Genomic DNA, 20,197 nt, shown 5'->3' with positions numbered 1-20,197 from the left:
TAAGGTATTTATTTAACTAATTTATTGATTTTGAATCTTATTGATGTTGTTGTTAATGAAATTTTCATCCATCTTTTTCATTAAGTCTGGGTTTTGTAATCTGTTAGGGTTGCCGCATGATATTTATTCGGAGTTGAACTTGTGAAAGTTTTCAAAAAGGAGTTTTTTTGCTTCATTTGTCTATACTTTATCCTCAAAAGGTATGTCTATAATGAATTTAATTATTTTGAATGTTGTTAATATTTTTGTTAAATAATATTTGTTCTACCATCATTGTTTTAGGTTCTTTTGAACTCTGTAAAGTTTATTTCTTTTGAACTATGTTAGGGTTCAAGTTGAAAATGTGTGTAACGTAGGTGAACCATTTATTTTTATTTTTTGTAATTTGAAAATATATTTGTGATGCCCCATCCATAAACCTTCAAATGTAGCTTTAGTATGAAGAAGAATGTTACCTGTAGTTTGTTGTAGCTGAATAGCCAATGCATTTGTTTAAACTAAAATGTGCATGGTTTTGTGATAGATATGCAATTGCATTTTTGTTATCCATGTGTAATTGTTTTTTTATTATGATTGTAATGCAGATGGATAAATTTAAAAATATGTTAAATTTGAAAGTCAATGGTGATACTAAGTATAATCTTAGTAAGCTAGAGAAACCAATTCATATAGTAAGTGAAATAGATAGAGATGTTACTGATGAAGAGAAAGTTTTATGTGAAGAAGTTGATATACAAGATGAAGGAAATGACAATGTTGCATACAAAAGCTATTTTTATTTGTCCATAGATGATATTTATGGATTCGAGTTTGCTACTAAAAAGGATGATACACTACAAGAAAAAATGTTATTATCTACGGACAAAATCTGTAGGTAAAGTGCAAAATCCGTAGGTAATGCAAATTTACCGATAGATTATCTACAGATATAAATCCATAAGTAATCAGCTCTTAGGTAACATTACCGACGGATGTTTGTTTCCATAGATAATTACCTATGATCATTCCTACGGCCTAATCTGTGGATAATTACCTACGAACGTATTTGTAGGAAATTACATACAACTAATTGTTGATAGACTTTCATTGGACGTTATCTACGGATATATCTATAGGAAAGTTACCTACGGACTTATCCATGGGAAACTTACCTACGACGAGATCCATGGAAAGTTTCCTACGGATTTATAAATTACCTACAGATTATATTTTATAAAATCCGTGTAAAACTTAGTTTCGTCCCATTGTGGAGATGATAATATACAACATATATTGCCAAACCACCTGATAATATTATTATATATTTAATTTTATATAATACATTGAAATAAAAATAAAAATAAAATTCAATTGATATAACTTTAATGTCCTAAATTTAAAACAACAATATTAATTTCAAACATCATACATACTCAAAATATTCTAACGTCATAAACTAAATTGAAAACAACCGTGTCCAATAGTCAATTAGTTTCCTACATAAAGTTTTAGAGATCTAATAATTTGCATAATTTGACGAGTCTTGCTGAGGTTGTTGCTCATTCTGATTTTGGTCATTTTGTTGTTGTTGTTGCTGCTCATTTGGCTCTTGAAATAGGTTTTGTGCATCATTTAGCTCATTGGGGAGAAATTCATATATAGTTTCATAGCATACATTCATTATAATGTCTAAACCTTAAAATAAAGATATTGTACAACTAACAAAAATTGGAACAAGATCTAGTATTCATAAATATAATAAACTAAGATAGACTTGTATGTGTATAATGTTGGTAGCCTGACCTCTTAATAACTGCAAGTTATGTTGGCGATAAATTGTGTTGAGAATGAGTTTTGTTGTTGATTAAGAGAGAGCAAATGAATGAATTGAGTTGCCTATCCTTTTCATTCAATTTAACTTGCCTAATAGAAGGGGGAAAGAAAGAAATGTGTAAGTAAATTTCAAATTGATATTACAGACTAGGGATAAATGAAAGAATGGAGAATTTACCGTGTATGCTTCCATTTAGTTATGCCTCTTAGAATTGTCCGTAGCAACAAAAATGAAAAATATCTCAAATTGTTAATTACAAAGAGACAAGTCATCATCTAGTTGACTGTTTTTGTTACTTGTCAAGTATAATTACACTATAGTATTACATGATAAAGTATTGAAGGGAAATATCATGACACCTAAAACAAGCAAAGCCATAGTTGACTATAAAGCAAATGCAAATCAAACACTTAATTTTAAGCCAAAACAAGCATGTAAAACAATATAAAGCATGCACGATATTTCAGGGGCAAAACAAATATTTATAAATTTATCAATACTTTGATCAATCCCTTAGGTATATATGTCAAAGCAGGGATGAATGCATGTGTTCCATTAGGGGGCTTATTTTTTTAATTTATAAAATTGTTAAAACTTGCACATATTTCAACTAATAAAAACTATCAACAATTATAATTTTCACTAAGACATTTAAGTAAATCCAATATGTCACAATACCTTGTGCATGTTAAGACTTTTAGAATTTACTCAATTCCTTCATGTTTTTTTTTCTTTTTAAGTATTTATTATTTATTATAATAATAGATTTAGAATGAAATTAATAAATAATACTTATTATCATTATTTATTAATTTTTTTCATTAAAAAATGAAGGTATACATACTTGCATAATTCATAGTTTTTATTTTATCATATTTTCCCCTAATTATATACAAAAAAATAAATAATAAAACTGAAAAGGCTAAAAATTAAATAAATTCCATTATATTATTTTTCTAAAGAATTTTTTTATATTATCTAATCAAGTTTATATATACTTTATTTTTGTAAACTGGTTGACAAACATGTTTTATGCATTTTTTTTAAAAGAAACAATATTGATGGTCAAACATTTAATAAGTCATCAATTTCGCGAGAGTGAGTAGTCAAATTTTAAAGATCGTCCTGAATTAAAATTTATTCTTAAATATTAAAAGTTAAAATCAAAGACAAATTTAACATAAATTTATTAGAGCATGATCTAGAACAACAACCACAAATAAAAAAATTGCTGAAAAATTTAATATTTATTTAATCATAGATGACTTTCGTGATATGAAAGATAAACATTTTGTATTTTGATGAACTTATAATGTACTTAGCATTTTGAAATAATTAAATAAAAATATTTTTGTTTAAATTTAATGTGTATATATTTAATAAAAAATTCTTTTTAAAGTTGTTTTGAAGTCTGGCTTCGTCCTAGTATCAAAGTATTTTTAATCTAAAACCAATGTGAACACAAGAAAAATATTCATTTGTTAATGTAAGTAGCATTATATAATAATATTGCACAATAGCATCACGTAATCACACTATATCAAGATAAAGAAAAAAGAAAATATATTACTATATCTAAACCTTAAAGTTAGAATTTGAATATTACCACCATTTACAGAAACTAAAAATTCAATTATGAAAAATATTGAAATTAGAAATATATGATGCACGTGACTCACAATGCATTCAAATCCTGAATCAATATCCAATGTTTCCAATACTATAGCACACGGGTGATTTGAGGGGATAGAAATATTTAGTAGATACATTAGGATAAAATACTCATCACAAATTGCACTATGTACGAATCACAAAAAATATATTTTCAAGATATAATCAATTGATTATAGGTTGAAATAACTTTTTGAATTCATCATGAAGCCACCCAAAACAAGTCAAATCACTTAAGACACCTCAAAACAAAAAGAAAGAAGAAAAAATTCACAATTCAAATATCAACTATGACTTTATTCAAATTTTTCCAGATTTATTACAATAAGGTAGTTTGATATTGAAGGTGTGAACTTGTAAAATATGAATTCAATATTTTATTTCAAAACTAGAAGCTAAGCATCTGTTAAAACCTCAATAAACAATGAAATAACAAATGGTAAAATACAAATGATGCAGTAAACAAAGGAACAATAGTAAAAATTTCATCAGAATATTGTGTTTGATTATTAATCCAAAATAAACTAGTATAGCCACATATTTGTTAAAACTTGGATTAACTGAATGCCAAAATATGACAATATTTACTAGGTTATCAAATATGTTATCTCTTATATTATTGGAAAGTTAAGTATTTTAATTTGATTGTTCTCTGGCATCTACAAGTACAGTGCCAATTGCACTTTTTTCTTACCTAGAGTCCACCTATTACAAAGGTAATAATAATGCAAGATAGCATAACAGAGTGGCCACTGGGCAGTACGACCAAGTGTGGCATTTTTAGCTATCATAGTCATTTTCACCTACCTTCACTAGAGACAACCTACAAAGATACAAAATGTTTAACTGAACACTCGGACAAAGACCAAAGAGAAAACTAGGATTAATTAGCAAAATTAAATTTTTTTGCATTATTCACGGCCATATTTTCTAGCACCAACCAGAATCTAACAATGTATAGCCACCCACATTTTCCCTTACTTAAGATATTTAACTTCACTGCAAAGTGTCTATAACTAAAACAAACTCATGCTTATCAAATCTTGAATTTTACTGGCATTTATTAATAAGTACAAACACTAAAATTTAAAGGAAAAAGAATAAAACCTTGTGAACGGTGATTTAGTTGGGGCGAATAAGGGTTAATGAACGGGACCAAGATCGAGTCCAAGGAGTGAACCGTACAACGAAGAAACTTGATTGAGTTGACTCAAGGTTTTTTCTATGCTTGTCCAAGCAAAAACGTTCAAAAGATTGAACCTTAATCTTGAATTTATTTGATTCTGCCGCAAGCACCTACCCTTATGGCATCCTTGCTAGCATTGATGGAGAAATGTTGATCAATAAGAAGGAAACCTTGACTCCTTGGATCAAGTTTTTCAAGATTGACGTCTTTGATGGAGGAAATGATGAAAATGGAAGTTGGATAGAAGGTGTTTGATGAAAGGCTTGAGAAGGCACTCTAGGGTTTGGCTCACTCCATAGATGATGAAGGCCACTTCTAGGGTTTCTCTCAAGGTGAAGATAGGTAGGGTTTGGCCAAATATTAGCCAAGAGTGGCACTAGTAGAACTAATTTTCAATGTTTTGGAGATGTGGTTGTCTTTGATAGTACCTACAAGAAAAACAAGTATAACAAGCCATCGATGATTTTTTTTTTTTGTAAAAATCACCATCCACAAATTGTGATATTTAGTTGTGCTATTATTTCATATAAGAGTACTGATGCATATAAATGGGTGTTGAAATCCTTTTTGAATGTAATGCCAATTAACCACTCGAAAGTTGTAGTAACATATGGCGATGGTATAATAAGAGAGGCAATAAAATATATGTTTCCAGGAGCAACATATAGGCTATGTGTATGGCATATGCAAAAAAAAAAATGATTATGATAACATTAAGAATGTTAATTTTTTGAATGATTTTAAAATAGAAATGTACGATAATCTTACACCAGAAAAATTTAAAAGATTTTGGAAGGAGTTAGTAGAAAGGCATAGACTACAAGAGAATAATTGGTGAAGTTAGCGGAAGAATACATAAAAGGGGGGGGGGGTTGAATATGTGTGTGTGAGTATGAAGGAATTTTAAAATCTTTTCTGCAAGAGTAATCTTCTTTGTCCAATGCACTTTTAAATACTAGACGGTTATGCAAAATTTGCTTAGCACAAGGTCATTGCATCTGAAAGATTTATTGTTTGCTGAGGAAAATAATTTATAATAATAATTAAAGTTCTTTCATTTTCCTTTTTAAGATAGTTTCATTTAAGGATAAGCAGTAGATAAAACTTTTCAGTATAATATATTTGTTAAACAAAATTTGTCTTCGTCTGAAAAATGGTTTTAATGAAGAATAGACTGTAGACAAAGTTTTTAACATGATTTGTCAATTAAGAAAAGTTTGCGTCTGAAATATAAATAAAATAATGCAATCATTTTTATATAGGTTTACTCAACTGAGCTACGTCCAGTCTCCTTCAACTGAAGGGTTCCACTAAATGTGCAATTAAGTACAAAAGTATTTATCGACCACTTTTCTGGCCCGTTGACTTCACTCATCAATGTTAGTATCAGCCTCTTCAGGCTAGCATTGAGTATTATGGACCACCCAGGTCAGAACCACTCCTGGTCCAAGTATTCTCGACCTCTCCAAGCCTTGAGTATTCCAGACCAATCCGGTCACGACCACTCCTGGTCACGAGTATTCTCAACTACTCCTAGTTGGCTAGCTTCACTCACCAGCTCTAGTATTCTTAAACCATTTTTGGTTCCCCAAGTATTCTCGACCACTTCTAGCTTGCCAGCTTCACTCACCAGCGCTAGTATATTCTTATCAGCCACTTCTGGCTAGTAGTGAGTATTATGGACCATCTAGGTCAGAACCACTCCTGGTCCAAGTATTCTCGTCCTCTCTAGGCCCGCCAACTTCACTCACCAGCGCTAATATTCTTTAATCATCCTCTTCAGGCTCGTAGTGAGTATTCTTTGACAAGCCCCGCCAGGCTTTACAAGTATTCTTTTCCTAACCTCATCAGGCTTTACAATATTGGCTAGACAGGTTTGGTTTGAGTGTATGGTTTGCTCTCATAGAGAGGATACATAAATTTCTACACTCACTAAGGTATGCAACCTTAGTCTTTACAACGATTGAGTGTTTGGTTTACTCTCACGGAGAGGATGCATAAGTTGGCACACTCACTACAGTTTGATCCTAAGATGTACATATTTGAAACTCCGTAGTTTACAGAGACGAATACATTAAGATACATTTGACTCTATACACTCTGTCTCTAGTTTCGTTGCATCATGGGCTGGATATCACTCTTTTTCTTGCTTGAACCATTTCGGGCCAAACAGTCAACCTTTTAAGGTTTGATGTTGAGACCTATATATAGTCTTGTGAAATCTGCCCATTGCAAGTATCCGTTAAAGCAAATATAGTCGTTCACGACTAGTTTGATCTTCTCATTTAATGCTTATATTCTTGCATTAAATGTTTTCTCTTGTGATAGACCTTGCGTGAAGTATTCATTGTCTTGGTAACAGCAGTGTCTAAGTTTAGCAGAGACCTAGGAACCTTTTTGTCCTTTTCTGGTCTCATAGCTATGGAATTTTGTCATTGTCTGAAAAAGTAATGTACTTTTTCTAACACATGCATGCTTTTATTTCCGCGCTTGATTTTCTCCTTTCTTCTTTTCTTCTCACAATTTTGATGACTTTGTGTGTTCTCCTGAGAGTGTGGACGATGTTAAAATTGTCCTATGAAACTTGATCTCTCAGGTGGTTGTGTGACAATTTTTTTCTGCATCTGGTAGTCTATGTGTAACTCAAGCCTTGACCTTTGTTTGAGCATTTGTTGTTAATGCATTGACTTTTCCTTTCATCTGGTCAACTTGTATATGGTCAGACTTTTAAATGATCTTTGACCAACCTTCATCTGCATATTTATGTTTCGCTTTAGGTTGTGCTTGACGCACTTTTGTCTTGTTCTTGATTTGGCTTGTTGGATGCTTGTGTTGGCCTTTCGTCTGTCATCTTGTATCATCTGGTCATTACGCTTGTTCTTCACTTTACCTGTTCTTATGTTTTTTTGAAACACTAACACACTTGTTAGAGATAACAACATGTATTACATTTGTCTCATTCAAAACCTTGCTGGGAATTGTTTCGTCTTCATTTGACCTAACAATTGGGTTCACCAAACATACAAAAAATGGTTTATATGGGTTATCGCTTATCTTCATGACAAATCTTTTGTTGGTATAAGGATTACTTCTTTATGTGAAGGAATCAACTCATCCATAAAGTTTTATTTGAGGAGAAAAATACTATAGTTGAGTTGATGTACAATTTTTAACATTCTTTAAAAGATTATAAGTATAATGAGTTGGTGTCTAATTTCAATTCTTTTCATACGAAACCTGTTTTGTCTACTGCTTTGCCCAAAATTGAAAAAAAGACCTAAAAAATATTCATCAGGGATGTCTTTAAATTGGTAAAGGCAAAGATTTTAACTACTATATCTTTCAATGTGTTTAATAGAAATGAAATTGGTGACAAGGTGACATTCAAAGTTGACAATTATAGTCATCGTCGATCTAAATACGACGTTGTTTTTGAAAAAGATGAGTGTAAATATGAATGTGACTATATGATTTTTGAATCTTCTAACATTCCATGTAGTCATATAATGTGTTATGCAATACGAGCATATGCATTTCTTCCCTCCAATTTTAATATACAGTTAATGATTGAAGGATGCTAAGAATTCATTTGTTGGTCAGTTTGCATCCAAAAGTCGTCAAAGTTTTGATTTCATAAGGAATAAAATTTTGAGGCTTACTGGTAAGTTTAAAAAAAGAGTTGGTTTGCACCTAAATGGAACTGTTAGTGTTTTTAATGATCCCCTTGTTGTGAAGACAAAAGGTGTCTCATCAAAGAAAAATAACAAGAAGAAGAGTAGGAAATGTTTTAATTGTAATTCAATTGGTTATGAAGCTTCAACATGTCCTGCTATCCATTCCATTAATTTTGACCTTAGTTCAAGTTTTGATTTTGAACTTATAAAGGTGGGTGTTACAAATAGTCAACCAAGAAGTGTAAGTTTCTTTTAATATACAATTACTTTTTTTAGTTAATTTATCGATTTTTATTTTTATTGTAGGAAAATTGTACATCTTCTTATGTGAAAGTAACAAACAGGTTGCTAGTAATGGTCTAATTTGAATAGACAAATTTGTGAAGGTAATTTATTTTTATTTGATTAGAAAAAAACTTTAATGGTAATGAGTTTGTATTTTGTAAATTAATTTGTTGAACTAGTTTTGAATGTACAACATAAACAAATGAAAGATGATTTAAGTAGTACATCATCAAAAGATAAGAAACAAAGGTGTTCACAACCCAATTTGAAGTAGGAGAATTTTGTAAGTGGTTATTTATTTGAAATATATGTCTATTAATTTTTTTATTTGCATTTGTAAGTTATTCTTTTGTTTTTTATTATAATTATTTTTTCTTTTTAGAATTTGAAAACAAAGGTTACTAACTATAATGTAAAAGATGGTAGAAAGAATAATGTTAAAAATTTGAAAGATAAAGTAAGTTGTTCTAACGTAGTCAAAGATGGTAACATGGAGGTTTCAACTCATAAAACAAACAACTAGCTTGTGAATATAATTTTTTTATACGGATCAACTTATGATCAAATTTTATTTTAAATCATTATAAATAATGATTTTTTTTAAAAAATTATGAAGTAAAACATTATAAAAAATGAGGTTGTGGATGATGTTCAACAAATAGATTTAAGAGGACTTGTGTTTCCCCCTGTATCAAGTCAAGCAATGCATTTGTCACATAATTATACTCAATTGTCCATTTTTCCACAAACAAATTTCATGCCTATTAATGGGGCTAGTTATTTTATTCCCATAACACACACACACACACAACATGCATGGGGAATCTCACCGGTCAGATTTACTTCAAAATATTATGAAAGGTGTCACTATCGAAAAAAGTAAATTTAATTCAACCTCTTGTATATTAGCAAGCAATCTTTTGCAATTATGCTTGATATATTTTTTTTTGTAGGTGAAAAATCAAGTTAAATATGATTGGGCTTTTAATTTGGATTCTATAAACTTGCAAAAGTAGTGTTTTTTTTTGTTATTTGTGGATTGTAAAAACTTTGTCGCAATGAGATATGTGGCATATGACATTATTTTTTAAATAGGATTGGGTTTTTTGTTTTGATTGAAAAAATGAAATAGTTCAAATATGTTTTCATTTTACTTTTATTGTCATAAATATGATGATAGACATTTATTTTGATGATACTCAGCCAAAAAAATATATGTTTAGATTATACATTAACTTATAAATTATAATTGTTTAGAATTTTATGATGGGAATTTTATTATAAGAATTTGTTGATTGTTTATTGTCTTTAAAATATAATTGAGTTTACTGGGTTTTTAATATATAATTAAACTATAATTTGTCCTTTATTATAAGAATCTACTGATTGATCAAGGAGATTACTTATCATTTTTTGTACAAAAAGGGAGGGATTATTGTGTGTGCAATCAAAAATAACTTTTTAGGTGACTTTGCAAACTTCGAGATATCTACTTGTCCTTTTCTTTAAGGAAACAAAAGTCCTTGTTCCTTTATAAAATTCAAGTACCAAAGAAACTTTTATTTCTTCAATCTATTAATGAGTATCATAGAAATAAGTGATATGGTCATCAAACATACTAAATGTAATATTTAATGCATCCGTCTTACACAAATGAAGTGTTCTGTCTGAGAGACTTATCAAAATACATATCATCATAATGAATCGTTTTATGTTATCGTCTTGATTTTGTGATCTTAAAAACATTTTTTATAAAAAAATATTTGAGTTTGTTATCATTAAAACATATTCTTATGGGATTTGATATCGCCCTTTGATCTAATAAGTTGAAATCAGGGGAAAGGGTCACACTTTCTCAAGGTGTGCACTTGGTCAAGGTATGGACTTGAATTATTATTCTGGTTGATATTTAGATGTTTCAGTGCTTTAAAGGAAAGAGTTAACAATCAAGATCAATCATTTTCCTATTTTTATTTATTAGCATTAATGACCTTGAAATGATTAGTTTGAAAATTTTCAAATGAATTTGGGGATAATACACATAAATGATTAAATTGGTTTCTATTTAAGGTATTCATTGCTTGAATTACCATTGGAATGTGCTTAAAGTAGGAATTTTTTGTAATGTAGCTTTGAAAGTCTTGCACAGAAAATCCAAATATGAACATAGTTGTTGACTTGATTTATGTTAAAGTTCTAAACATAAAATGTTTGAATTATGATTGCTTTACCATTAAAGGGTGATGAAAATAGGAAGAGCATGAGGAAAATAAGATGCTAAAGGTGTTTTGATGTTTTGTGTTAGCTTTTATGAATTTTTTCATAATTTTTTTATGACATTTAAAGAACCTATCTAAATTTTGTAGTACCTGATATCTAGGTGCAAGATTATATTGGAAATATTAGGTGTGCATAGTAGATTCAAAAGTTAGCAAATCTTAAACAATAGAATCCTCAAAGTTGAAGATTGATGAAAGAGATGAAGAACTATAAAGGCTCCCACACCAATTCGTTATTCAAGCTACAAAGGTGCACATTATTGTGTAAGACCTAATTTAAGAAATAAGTCATTAACATATTACTTTAACTATGTCCTAGAGATTCATCAATGAAACAAACTCATTCTTTATTTTTTTTTTCTCATTTTGTAGGACTTCACATTTGAACTTAAAAGGTCAAGAATAGGAGTCTTTTATTTTTGGACTTAAGAAAGTGGAGCAGGAAGTTGCAACCATTTTCTCATTTGATTTAACTAAAAATTTGTATTTGAAGTTCTTTAGCTTTAATTGATAATTTTTCTGTGTTACTTTTGTAGAAGTTGTAAAATGTAGCTACTAAGAGCTAGTGGTTTCATTAGCTAAGCAATGTTTAGATAGTTTTGATGTTTTAATACAAATGCAAATTAGTTATATATCCAAAAATAATTAGGTCCCTAACCGCTACTTCTAAGAGATCTTTTTGTTCTATATAAAAATGGTAAATAGTTTCATTTAATAATGTAATTTGTCATAAAGGATACGTCGTGCATGTAATCATGAAATTGGTCCCAATCAACAACTTTGATGCTTGGCTCCACTAGACGCCTAGCTTGAAGTATGCATTGATACAATTTGGGAATTGTGATTAGGGATGGAAAAAATACCCGTACTCGCAGGTATCTACGGGTAAAATCTGCTATGGATAATAAATAGATAGACTAATTGGATACCCGCGAATAATGGAGACTGTTCCTGTCGAGAACACTCTTGTACTTCCTGTTGGCTAATCTTCTAAGTCCCGCGTACTAGCCGAATCCTATCTCTGGATGGTGGGGGAGGGTACCTGCAAAGGCACTCCAATGCTTAATGTATGGGTAGGGGCGTTCGGCCACCTCTGGTCGGTCGCCGAATGGCAGTACTTGGTGGCCGAACGGCAATCGGCCACCAGGACCGAACTATCATCACTCATTGCTCTTAACCCATGATTAGGGGTTAATCAGATGATTAAGGTGTATTACCTGATACGATAAATACGTTGCAGGGCCCATGGGGTCCAGGGCCCATAAATGTCAGTATAAATAGCTCAGGTCAAAAGGTAACGTCACTGTTCATTAATTATCCTAGATATCTGTGCTTGTCCTGACTTGAGCGTTGGAGTGCCTTTTGTAGGTACCAACCCCTCTATTCACATCGGATCGGAGCACTCGTTCGGCCTTCAAACTACGAGAAGATCATTGGTGTATCCCCTTTGTAGGTACATTTGGCGCCCACCGTGGGGCCGAACGAAGGCAATTGGAAGTTTAACTAAGTGTAATGGCGATAACTAGGAGAACAAACACTCAGGACCATCAAAATGAGGAACATGTGGAGGTTGTTGATGAAACAGATCTTTCCGAAACGGTTCGATTGTTGAAACAGGAAATGGAGTTGATGAAACAGCAGCGAGAGAGAGATGCAAGAGAGCTTTCGGCCTTAAGAGCCGAAAACGAGGTGTTGAAAAGTCAAGACACTTCATGGAAACCTACTCATGTCACCAACACACAAACTCAGGGATCGTATCAATCCCATGCGGTCCACACCTCAGCTCCCCATGCCTCGGCAGTGGCACCTGGAAAACCCCTCTCGGCCTTACACACCGTTGGCCGTCCTGCAGACTTGACAACTATTGGATCGCACCGACACCCCTTCACTCCTACTATCATGCAACTTCTGTTGATGGATAACTGGAAATCCTTGTCTATTGATAAATATGATGGTACCACTGATCCTGACGAACATCTCGACGTTTTCTTGACACAGGTGACATTGAGCACAACTGACGATGCTGCCTTGTGTCGGATTTTTCCCACGTCACTTAAAGGTAGGGCATTGAGTTGGTTTACTCGGCTCCCTCCCAATTCCATCGATTCCTTCAGCACTTTGTCATCTCAGTTCACCATTCAATTCGCAACGAGTCGCCCCCATAGTCTGACGTCCCTATCTCTAGTCGGCCTTCGCCAAGACAAGAAGGAATCTCTTCGGACCTTTATGGATCGGTTCAACAAAGCAACTTTGGAGATTAGAGACCTTAACCCAGCCGTCGCACTGCATCATCTCACAACAGCCTTAAAACCGGGGCCGTTTGTCAATAGTATTTGTAAAAAGCCACCTTCGGACATGAATGATCTAAGAAGACGGGCTGACAAATACATGCAGATGGAAGAGTTGGCAGAGTATCGTAATCAGGCTCGAGCTGAATCGTCGAGCAAGATAGAAAAGCAGGCAGAACAACCATACAGGGGGCGAGGCAAGGAGATATCTCTTCGGGATCGGCCTAATCGGGATCCGAAGTACACTCAATACACTCCACTCAATACCAGCCGTGCTGCGGTGCTTGAACAAGCTCTAGTTTCAGAAGTGTTGACAATTCCGAAAAGAGCATCCACTCCGCCACGAGCGGATACTAGTAAATCTTGTCGGTATCATTACAATCGTGGACATTCCACTGACGAATGTGCAACCCTTAAAGACAAAATTGAAGATTTGATTAAGCAAGGCAAATTGCATAACTGTGTGGATCGGTCGGGGTCGTCTCAAACTCGCTCATATCAACCTAGATATCAGGATCGACGTAGGCAGGACCGTTCCGATAGAGCCTCACGAGAAAGAAGTCGGTCACGTGAAAGAAGCAGGTCGCGTGAAAGAAAAGATACTTCGGCACCATCGCATAGGAGGGTGATTAATACCATTGCAGGAGGGTTTGCTGGTGGAGGCTCAACTTCTTCGGCTCAAAAGAGGCATCTCAGAGCAATTCGATCGGTCAACACTGTTCATAGACAGTCCTCTCGGAAGTTACCAGCAATAACCTTCACTGATGCTGATTTCAAGGGCATTGATCCAGAGCAAGACGACCCGATGGTTATTAGTGTGGAAATTCATAATTGCCTTGTCAAGAAAACATTGATCGATCAAGGCAGTTCGGCTGATATATTATATTGGAATACATTCAAACAGTTGGGTATTTCTGAAAAAGAATTGCTCCCTTATGATGATCCATTGGTCGGTTTTGCAGGAGAAAGAGTAAGTACCAGGGGTTATATTAAACTCTTCACGCGTTTTGGTTTTGATGAGCAGGAAAGCAGAGAAATTCAAGTGAAGTATATTGTGGTTGATGCTAGCACTTCGTATAATATCCTCCTCGGTAGGCCATCCTTGAATGCATTAGGGGCTATCGTTTCAACACCACACCTAGCGATGAAGTTTCCATCCGATAAAGGGAAAATCATCACAATTCACGCCGATTGTAACGACCCGCCATCGTCTCTACACTTACTGGAATCGCACTACTACTAGTGAACTAAGGAAAATATTAAATTGGATAACTCATACATACAGGTATAGATAAGAATAAAAATAACCAAATTCTTTAAATACAAAATAAAATGCCATATATGTACAGTCATCCCAAAAATAATATTCCCTAGTGCCGGTCAAACAGACAAAAATCGCTACCCAAAATGGTAACCCTAACACGAGGATCAAACTCCCCGTCTCGCAGCGGTCACCTCGACTCCAAGCTAGCCCTGATCTGCTCCCATACCAAGTATGATCATCGCAGTTCCACCACATGGAAACAGAAGGGTAAGCTAGAATTCACAAATGAATCATAATAATCTATACTACACAATCGTATTCATAGAGTCACACCATACACTCTATCCAATACTACTCATGCATAAAATACAATCCACCAATCATGAAGTCAAACACCACACTTCATCATATTAATAATCATGCAATAAATGCATCTCATGACAGATATCAATGCATATCAATCATCTAATGCGTCGTCACGCATACACCTAGGAGATCTCCACAACAATAGAGCTGTATAAGTGACATTCCATCCTACCGAAACCACCCCAACCGTTTTCACGCCCAATGCGCCCGCTCGGTCACAGCTAAACAGGATATATAATCCTCCCTCGGGTTTACTCGAATGATGTCACTTACACAATTGGAAGTCCAGATCCACCGTCAGGTATAGCACAGCTGGGTACGGGCTTACCACGACCTTGGCATGCATTAACCAAGTCAATTGTGGAGTTCGCCCACCGACTATCCTCAAGGATCCACGCACCTTCCCGAGTACTTGGTTAAGGGAATAACCCTCGACCTCATACCCCGCTCCAACACTAGCTAAGGACTTAGAGGAGACTCACCCAACCCAGTGGCCTATCTGAGCACCACTCTCCCAAATCCAGTGGCCTCCCAGAGCACCACTCTCATATATCAGTGGTCTATCCAAGCACCACTCTCAAGAAACTCTATGTGAGCTCTTCCAGTTCGAAAATATTTTTCCTCTCCTCAAGTCCTAGGCTAGACTCATGCCATAGGCATCACATGCAATCATGCATCATACATCATAATGGTCTGCCCACCATCATGATCAACAATCATACACATGTCATAAGACATCACATGCAATAATGCATCATACATCATAATGGTCTGCCCACCATCATGATCAACAATCATACACATATCATAAGACATCACATGCAATAATGCATCATACATCATAATGGTCTGCCCACCATTATGATCAACAATCATACACATGTGAACATATACGCATGTCATATCATATTCAAACATTCATACATATCATCACAAAACATACATATGAATCACACCTCACCATACATCATATATCATACATACATAATCTAAAACTTTAACTTTAAACATGCATAAGCATCAATTCATTCATAAACTTATTCACGCTCGGCGTAGCCTGAGCTCGCCCAGCCTAATCCCAGCCTGAGAGTCCCAAGACTCATCCACGCCTAGCGCATTCAACCTGCGCCCGGCCTAAATTCCAATAACAGAGTTCACAAACTCTCATCCAAACCAACAAATCCAGTCACATGCAAACACAAAACACAATACATAGGCTCCATACAACTTAAATAAACCTAGAATCAACATGCACCCATCTGATGCATCAAATTCACCAGAAACCCCATTTTTTTTCCAAGACTTTGAACAATTAGCGAATTCTCCGATCCAGCCATGGATCCTCAACTTCCATGCATCAATTGAGTTTCTAAACTCACATGCAACTTAAATAACAAACATTCTAGCTTCCCTTACCTGAAGATTGGCTCAGATAGCCAAAGACTGAACAAAAGTAGAATTTCCCCTCGAGGCTCAACTCGGAACTTCCGTCCTCCCAAAACAAGTTTTCTAATCTGAATTTCAAGAAAAGTCAGAAGGAGTTAGTGATCTAGAGGAGAAAAGGAGTCAAACAGAGAAATTTGGGAGAGAAAGGAGCTCACTGACCCAGAGACCTTCTCTCTAAAACTTCTCTCTAAAAACTCCAAAACTCCTGAAGGCCCCCAACCCCCTATTTATAGACTTTCGGATTGGCCCAGAACGGCCCGTACCGAGTTCGGAACGGCCCGTTCCGAACTCCCAAATCACGCACAAAATTAACGCCCAGAACGGCCGGTTCTGAAATCAGAACGGCCCGTTCCGGGACTCATCCGGAACGGCCCGTTCTCCCTCCGGAACGGCCCGTTCTCCCTCCGGAACGGCCCGTTCTCCCTCCAGAACGGTCCGTTCTCCCTCCAGAACGGTCTGTTCTCCTTCCAGAACGGTCCGTTCTCCTTCCCAGAACGGCCCGTTCTCAACTACAATATGTAGTTCAATTCAGTAGCTTGGAACGGCCCGTTCCAGTTTGGGAATGGCCCGTTCTGGGCTACTGAATCAACCTCTTTTTTTTTTTTTATTTTTTTTTTTAACAATGTTACAATACTCCCCAACAAATAGGAATTTTCGTCCCCGAAAATAGGTCTACCTGAAGAGAGGAATGGATATTGTTCGTTGAATTGACTCTCCACCTCCCAGGTAACCTCACCAGTAGCTACATCCCAAACAATTCTCACCAAGCTGATGGATTTGCCACAAAGCTTCTTCAACTTGTGATCAACCACAGCTACCGGTCTCTTCTCATAGGTCAAGTTCTCTCTAACTTGCACCTCATCCATCTCTACTACTTGACTCAGATCTGGGATGTACTTCCTAAACTGTGAAATGTGAAACACATGCTCTCCCTCATCAAATTCTAGAGGTCTCCTCCTCCTATCGGCATAGGACTTTCATCAACTCTGGGTAGCCCTCAACCTTTGCTGAATTTATCTCACCATCTCAGTAGTCTGAAGAACTAACTCTGGACCAACCACTACTAGCTCACCCTCTTGATACCAACATAATGGAATCCTACACCTCCTGCCATATAAAGCCTCAAAAAGTGTCATGCCAATAATCAAGTGATAACTGTTATTATAAATAAACTTTACCAATGGTAACACCTCTTCCCAGCTACCCAGATGATCCAACACATAAGCTCTCAAGAGATCCTCCATTGACTGAATTGTCCTCTCCGACTGACCATCTATCTGTGGATGATAAACAGAGCTCAACCTCAACCTTGTTCCCAAAGCCTGATGCAGAGTCTGCCCACCGGGAGGTAAACCTTGGATCTCTGTTAGAGATAATACTGTAAGACACTCCATGCAACCGTACTATCTCTCTGATATACAACTGTGCAAGCCTCTCCAAGGACCACCTCTTGATAGGAAGAAAGTGCGCACACTTTATCAACCTATCAACAATCACTCAGATAGAGTCACTGTTCCTAGCTATCCTAGGCAACTCAACCACAAAGTCCTTAGTGACACTATCACACTTCCACTTGAGAATCTCCATCAGCACTAAGCTCAAAGCACTAAGCTCAAAAACAGCTGCCCTCTTAATACCAAGCAATCCCAAAATCCTCAACAATTCTAGATCTTGTAATTGCTTAGTTCCCACCTGTCTCAAGAACTCATTAGTTATGGTGATCATACCGCAACTAATGTGATCTTGGACAACCTCCACTTCTAGTCTCAAATCTCTAAACTACTCAATCAGCTCCAACTCCTTAATCAACATAGCTGACACATGAATGGATTTCCTACTCAATACATCCGCTACCACACTCGCCTTCCCAGGATGATACATCAACTTAAAATCAAAGTCCTTTAGGAATTCCATCCACCTCTTCTGCCTCATATTCAAACTCTTTTTTTTTATCACTAAATACATTGAATCTCGCATCATACAGATAGTGTCTCCACGACTTCAAGGCAAACACCATAGCTGCAAGCTCCAAATCATGAGTAGGATAATTCCTCTCATGAGTCTTATGTTGCCTCGAAGCATACACTACTATTCTCCCTTCCTGCATCAACACACAGCCCAACCTCTGATGAAAAGCATCACAAAAACATATCAAAATACTCACCAGTGTCAGGTAACACCAAAACTGAAGAAGTAGTCAATCACTCCTTCAATTCCTGAAAACTCTGCTCACAAGCGTCCATCCAACTAAAAGCTGATCTTTCCAAGTCAGTTAAGTCAAAGGCATTACTATTCGAGAGAAACTCTTCTATAAACCTCTGATAGTAACCCGTTAACCCAACAAAACTCCTAATCCCCATAACAGTCCTCTGACGCTCCCACTGGATCACAGCCTCCACCTTGGCTGGATCTCCTGTAATCCCCTCTATCGATATCACATGCCCCAAATCTCACCTCAGACAGTCAAAACTCACCCTTGGACAGCTTGGCATACAACTACCTCTCTCTCAGTACCTGTAAAACCAACCTCAAATGCTCATAGTGATCCTCCAAAGATCTAGAATACACCAATATATCATCAAAACATCGAAGCTCCCCTCAGTTGATCCATCAATTCATCAATTCTCAAAAGCGGATACCTATTCCTTATCGTCAATTTGTTCAGTTACCGATTGCCGATAATCACACAAACGGGCCCCACCATCTTTCTCTACTAACAGTACCAAGGCACCCCAAGGAGAAACATTGGACCTCACTACTATTTCTCCAACAAATCCTCGATCTGTTTCTTCAGCTTTACCAACTTAGCTTGAACCATCCTATAAGAAGCCACTGATACCGATCTTGCACCCAATACCAGGTCAATGCTAAATACAACATCACGCATAGGTAACAATCCCGACACATCATCTGGGAACACCTCAGGAAACTCACTAACAATCTCAATCCCAATGATGGCCCTCTCCATCTCAATCATTCAAAACGACAAACAACATGAAGCACTCAGCTCCATCTTTCTTCAACTGCTCAGCCTGACCCGCTGACAACAACACCTCACCCTCCAACTGAGGAAATACCAATCTTCTCCGAGCACAATCTATAAGGATGTGATGGGCAGATAACCAATCCATCCCTAAGATTATGTTAATATCTATCATGAGCAACCCAATCAGGTTCACTCAGAACCTCCTACCAAAACACCTCTATTAGGAATCTCACACACATCTCCAATGTCATCAAAGAAATTGAAGCCAGAGTAGATACATACAAAACAACGTGCCTTGCAGACACCAACAACCCAATCTCCCCACACAATCAACAAAAATAAATGAATGTGTGGCACCAGAATCGAACAAAAATAAAACATCCTCACCTGCTGCCTTCCCTTTCCCCTTCACCAAGTCTGATGAAGTGGAAGCCTCTGCACCTGATAATGTAAACACTCTCCCCGTAGTTGTAGGTCTGGGTGGCCTCGGGGCACTCCTAGATGAAGTCGGCGGTGTCTGACAATCTCTAGAGATGTGGCCTGGCCTACCACATCTGAAGCAAACATTCCCCGGATGAGAACAATCTCTAACCATATGTGCTCTTTCACATCTGTAGCACCGCACCAACTGTGCTCCGCCCTGAGAAGTAACAGGTCGAGGTCCCCTACTAACAGCTCCTCTCTGAGACTGTACAGGTCTGTCATAGGGTCCCCTCTACTGGCCTCCCCTCCTGAACTCTAGCAGCCTTACCACTGCTACTACCACCCTCCAAACTCTCAACAGTCTTTGCCTTCTCAACCAAGGCAGGAAACTCCACTATGGACATAGGGACTATGACCCTCTTCAGCTCGTGCTTCAATCCCTCTGCAAACTTTCTACATCTCCAAGCCTCAGATATGGCCTGAGAGTAGAAACGAGCTAAATGCTCAAACCTCATA

The 20,197-nt window shown here is 36.0% G+C and overlaps 1 protein-coding gene and 2 long non-coding RNA genes across 3 annotated transcripts; 1 reads left to right on the top strand and 2 right to left on the bottom strand.

Moving 5' to 3' along the window:
• Window positions 1-1,328: 1,328 nt before the first annotated feature.
• LOC145958975 (uncharacterized) lies at window positions 1,329-5,173 on the bottom strand. The gene is made up of 2 exons (XR_014434569.1): window positions 1,991-5,173; window positions 1,329-1,902 (listed from the first exon to the last, which is right to left on the bottom strand). It is a non-coding gene; the product is annotated as an uncharacterized LOC145958975 (long non-coding RNA).
• Window positions 5,174-12,420: 7,247 nt separating this feature from the next.
• Window positions 12,421-14,439, top strand: LOC109818228 (uncharacterized). Its single transcript, XM_020383658.2, has one exon. The coding sequence runs from the start codon at window positions 12,421-12,423 to the stop codon at window positions 14,437-14,439; it is 2,019 nt and encodes a 672-aa protein (XP_020239247.1).
• A 55-nt stretch (window positions 14,440-14,494) lies between these two features.
• LOC145958839 (uncharacterized) lies at window positions 14,495-16,777 on the bottom strand. The gene is made up of 2 exons (XR_014434396.1): window positions 16,243-16,777; window positions 14,495-14,674 (listed from the first exon to the last, which is right to left on the bottom strand). It is a non-coding gene; the product is annotated as an uncharacterized LOC145958839 (long non-coding RNA).
• Between the last annotated feature and the right edge of the window lie 3,420 nt (window positions 16,778-20,197).

This window comes from Cajanus cajan, chromosome 6, assembly GCF_000230855.2.
Source record: "Cajanus cajan strain Asha chromosome 6, NIPB_CcT2T_4, whole genome shotgun sequence".
In the NCBI taxonomy this organism is placed as follows: domain Eukaryota; kingdom Viridiplantae; phylum Streptophyta; class Magnoliopsida; order Fabales; family Fabaceae; genus Cajanus; species Cajanus cajan.
Note: the sequence above shows the minus strand (reverse complement) of the source record. Positions and strands in the feature narration are given on the sequence as shown.

What these genes read in the sequence shown, in the direction of transcription:
- LOC109818228 (XM_020383658.2), top strand. Translation starts at nt 12,421, where the DNA reads ATGGCGATAACTAGGAGAACAAACACTCAGGACCATCAAAATGAGGAA.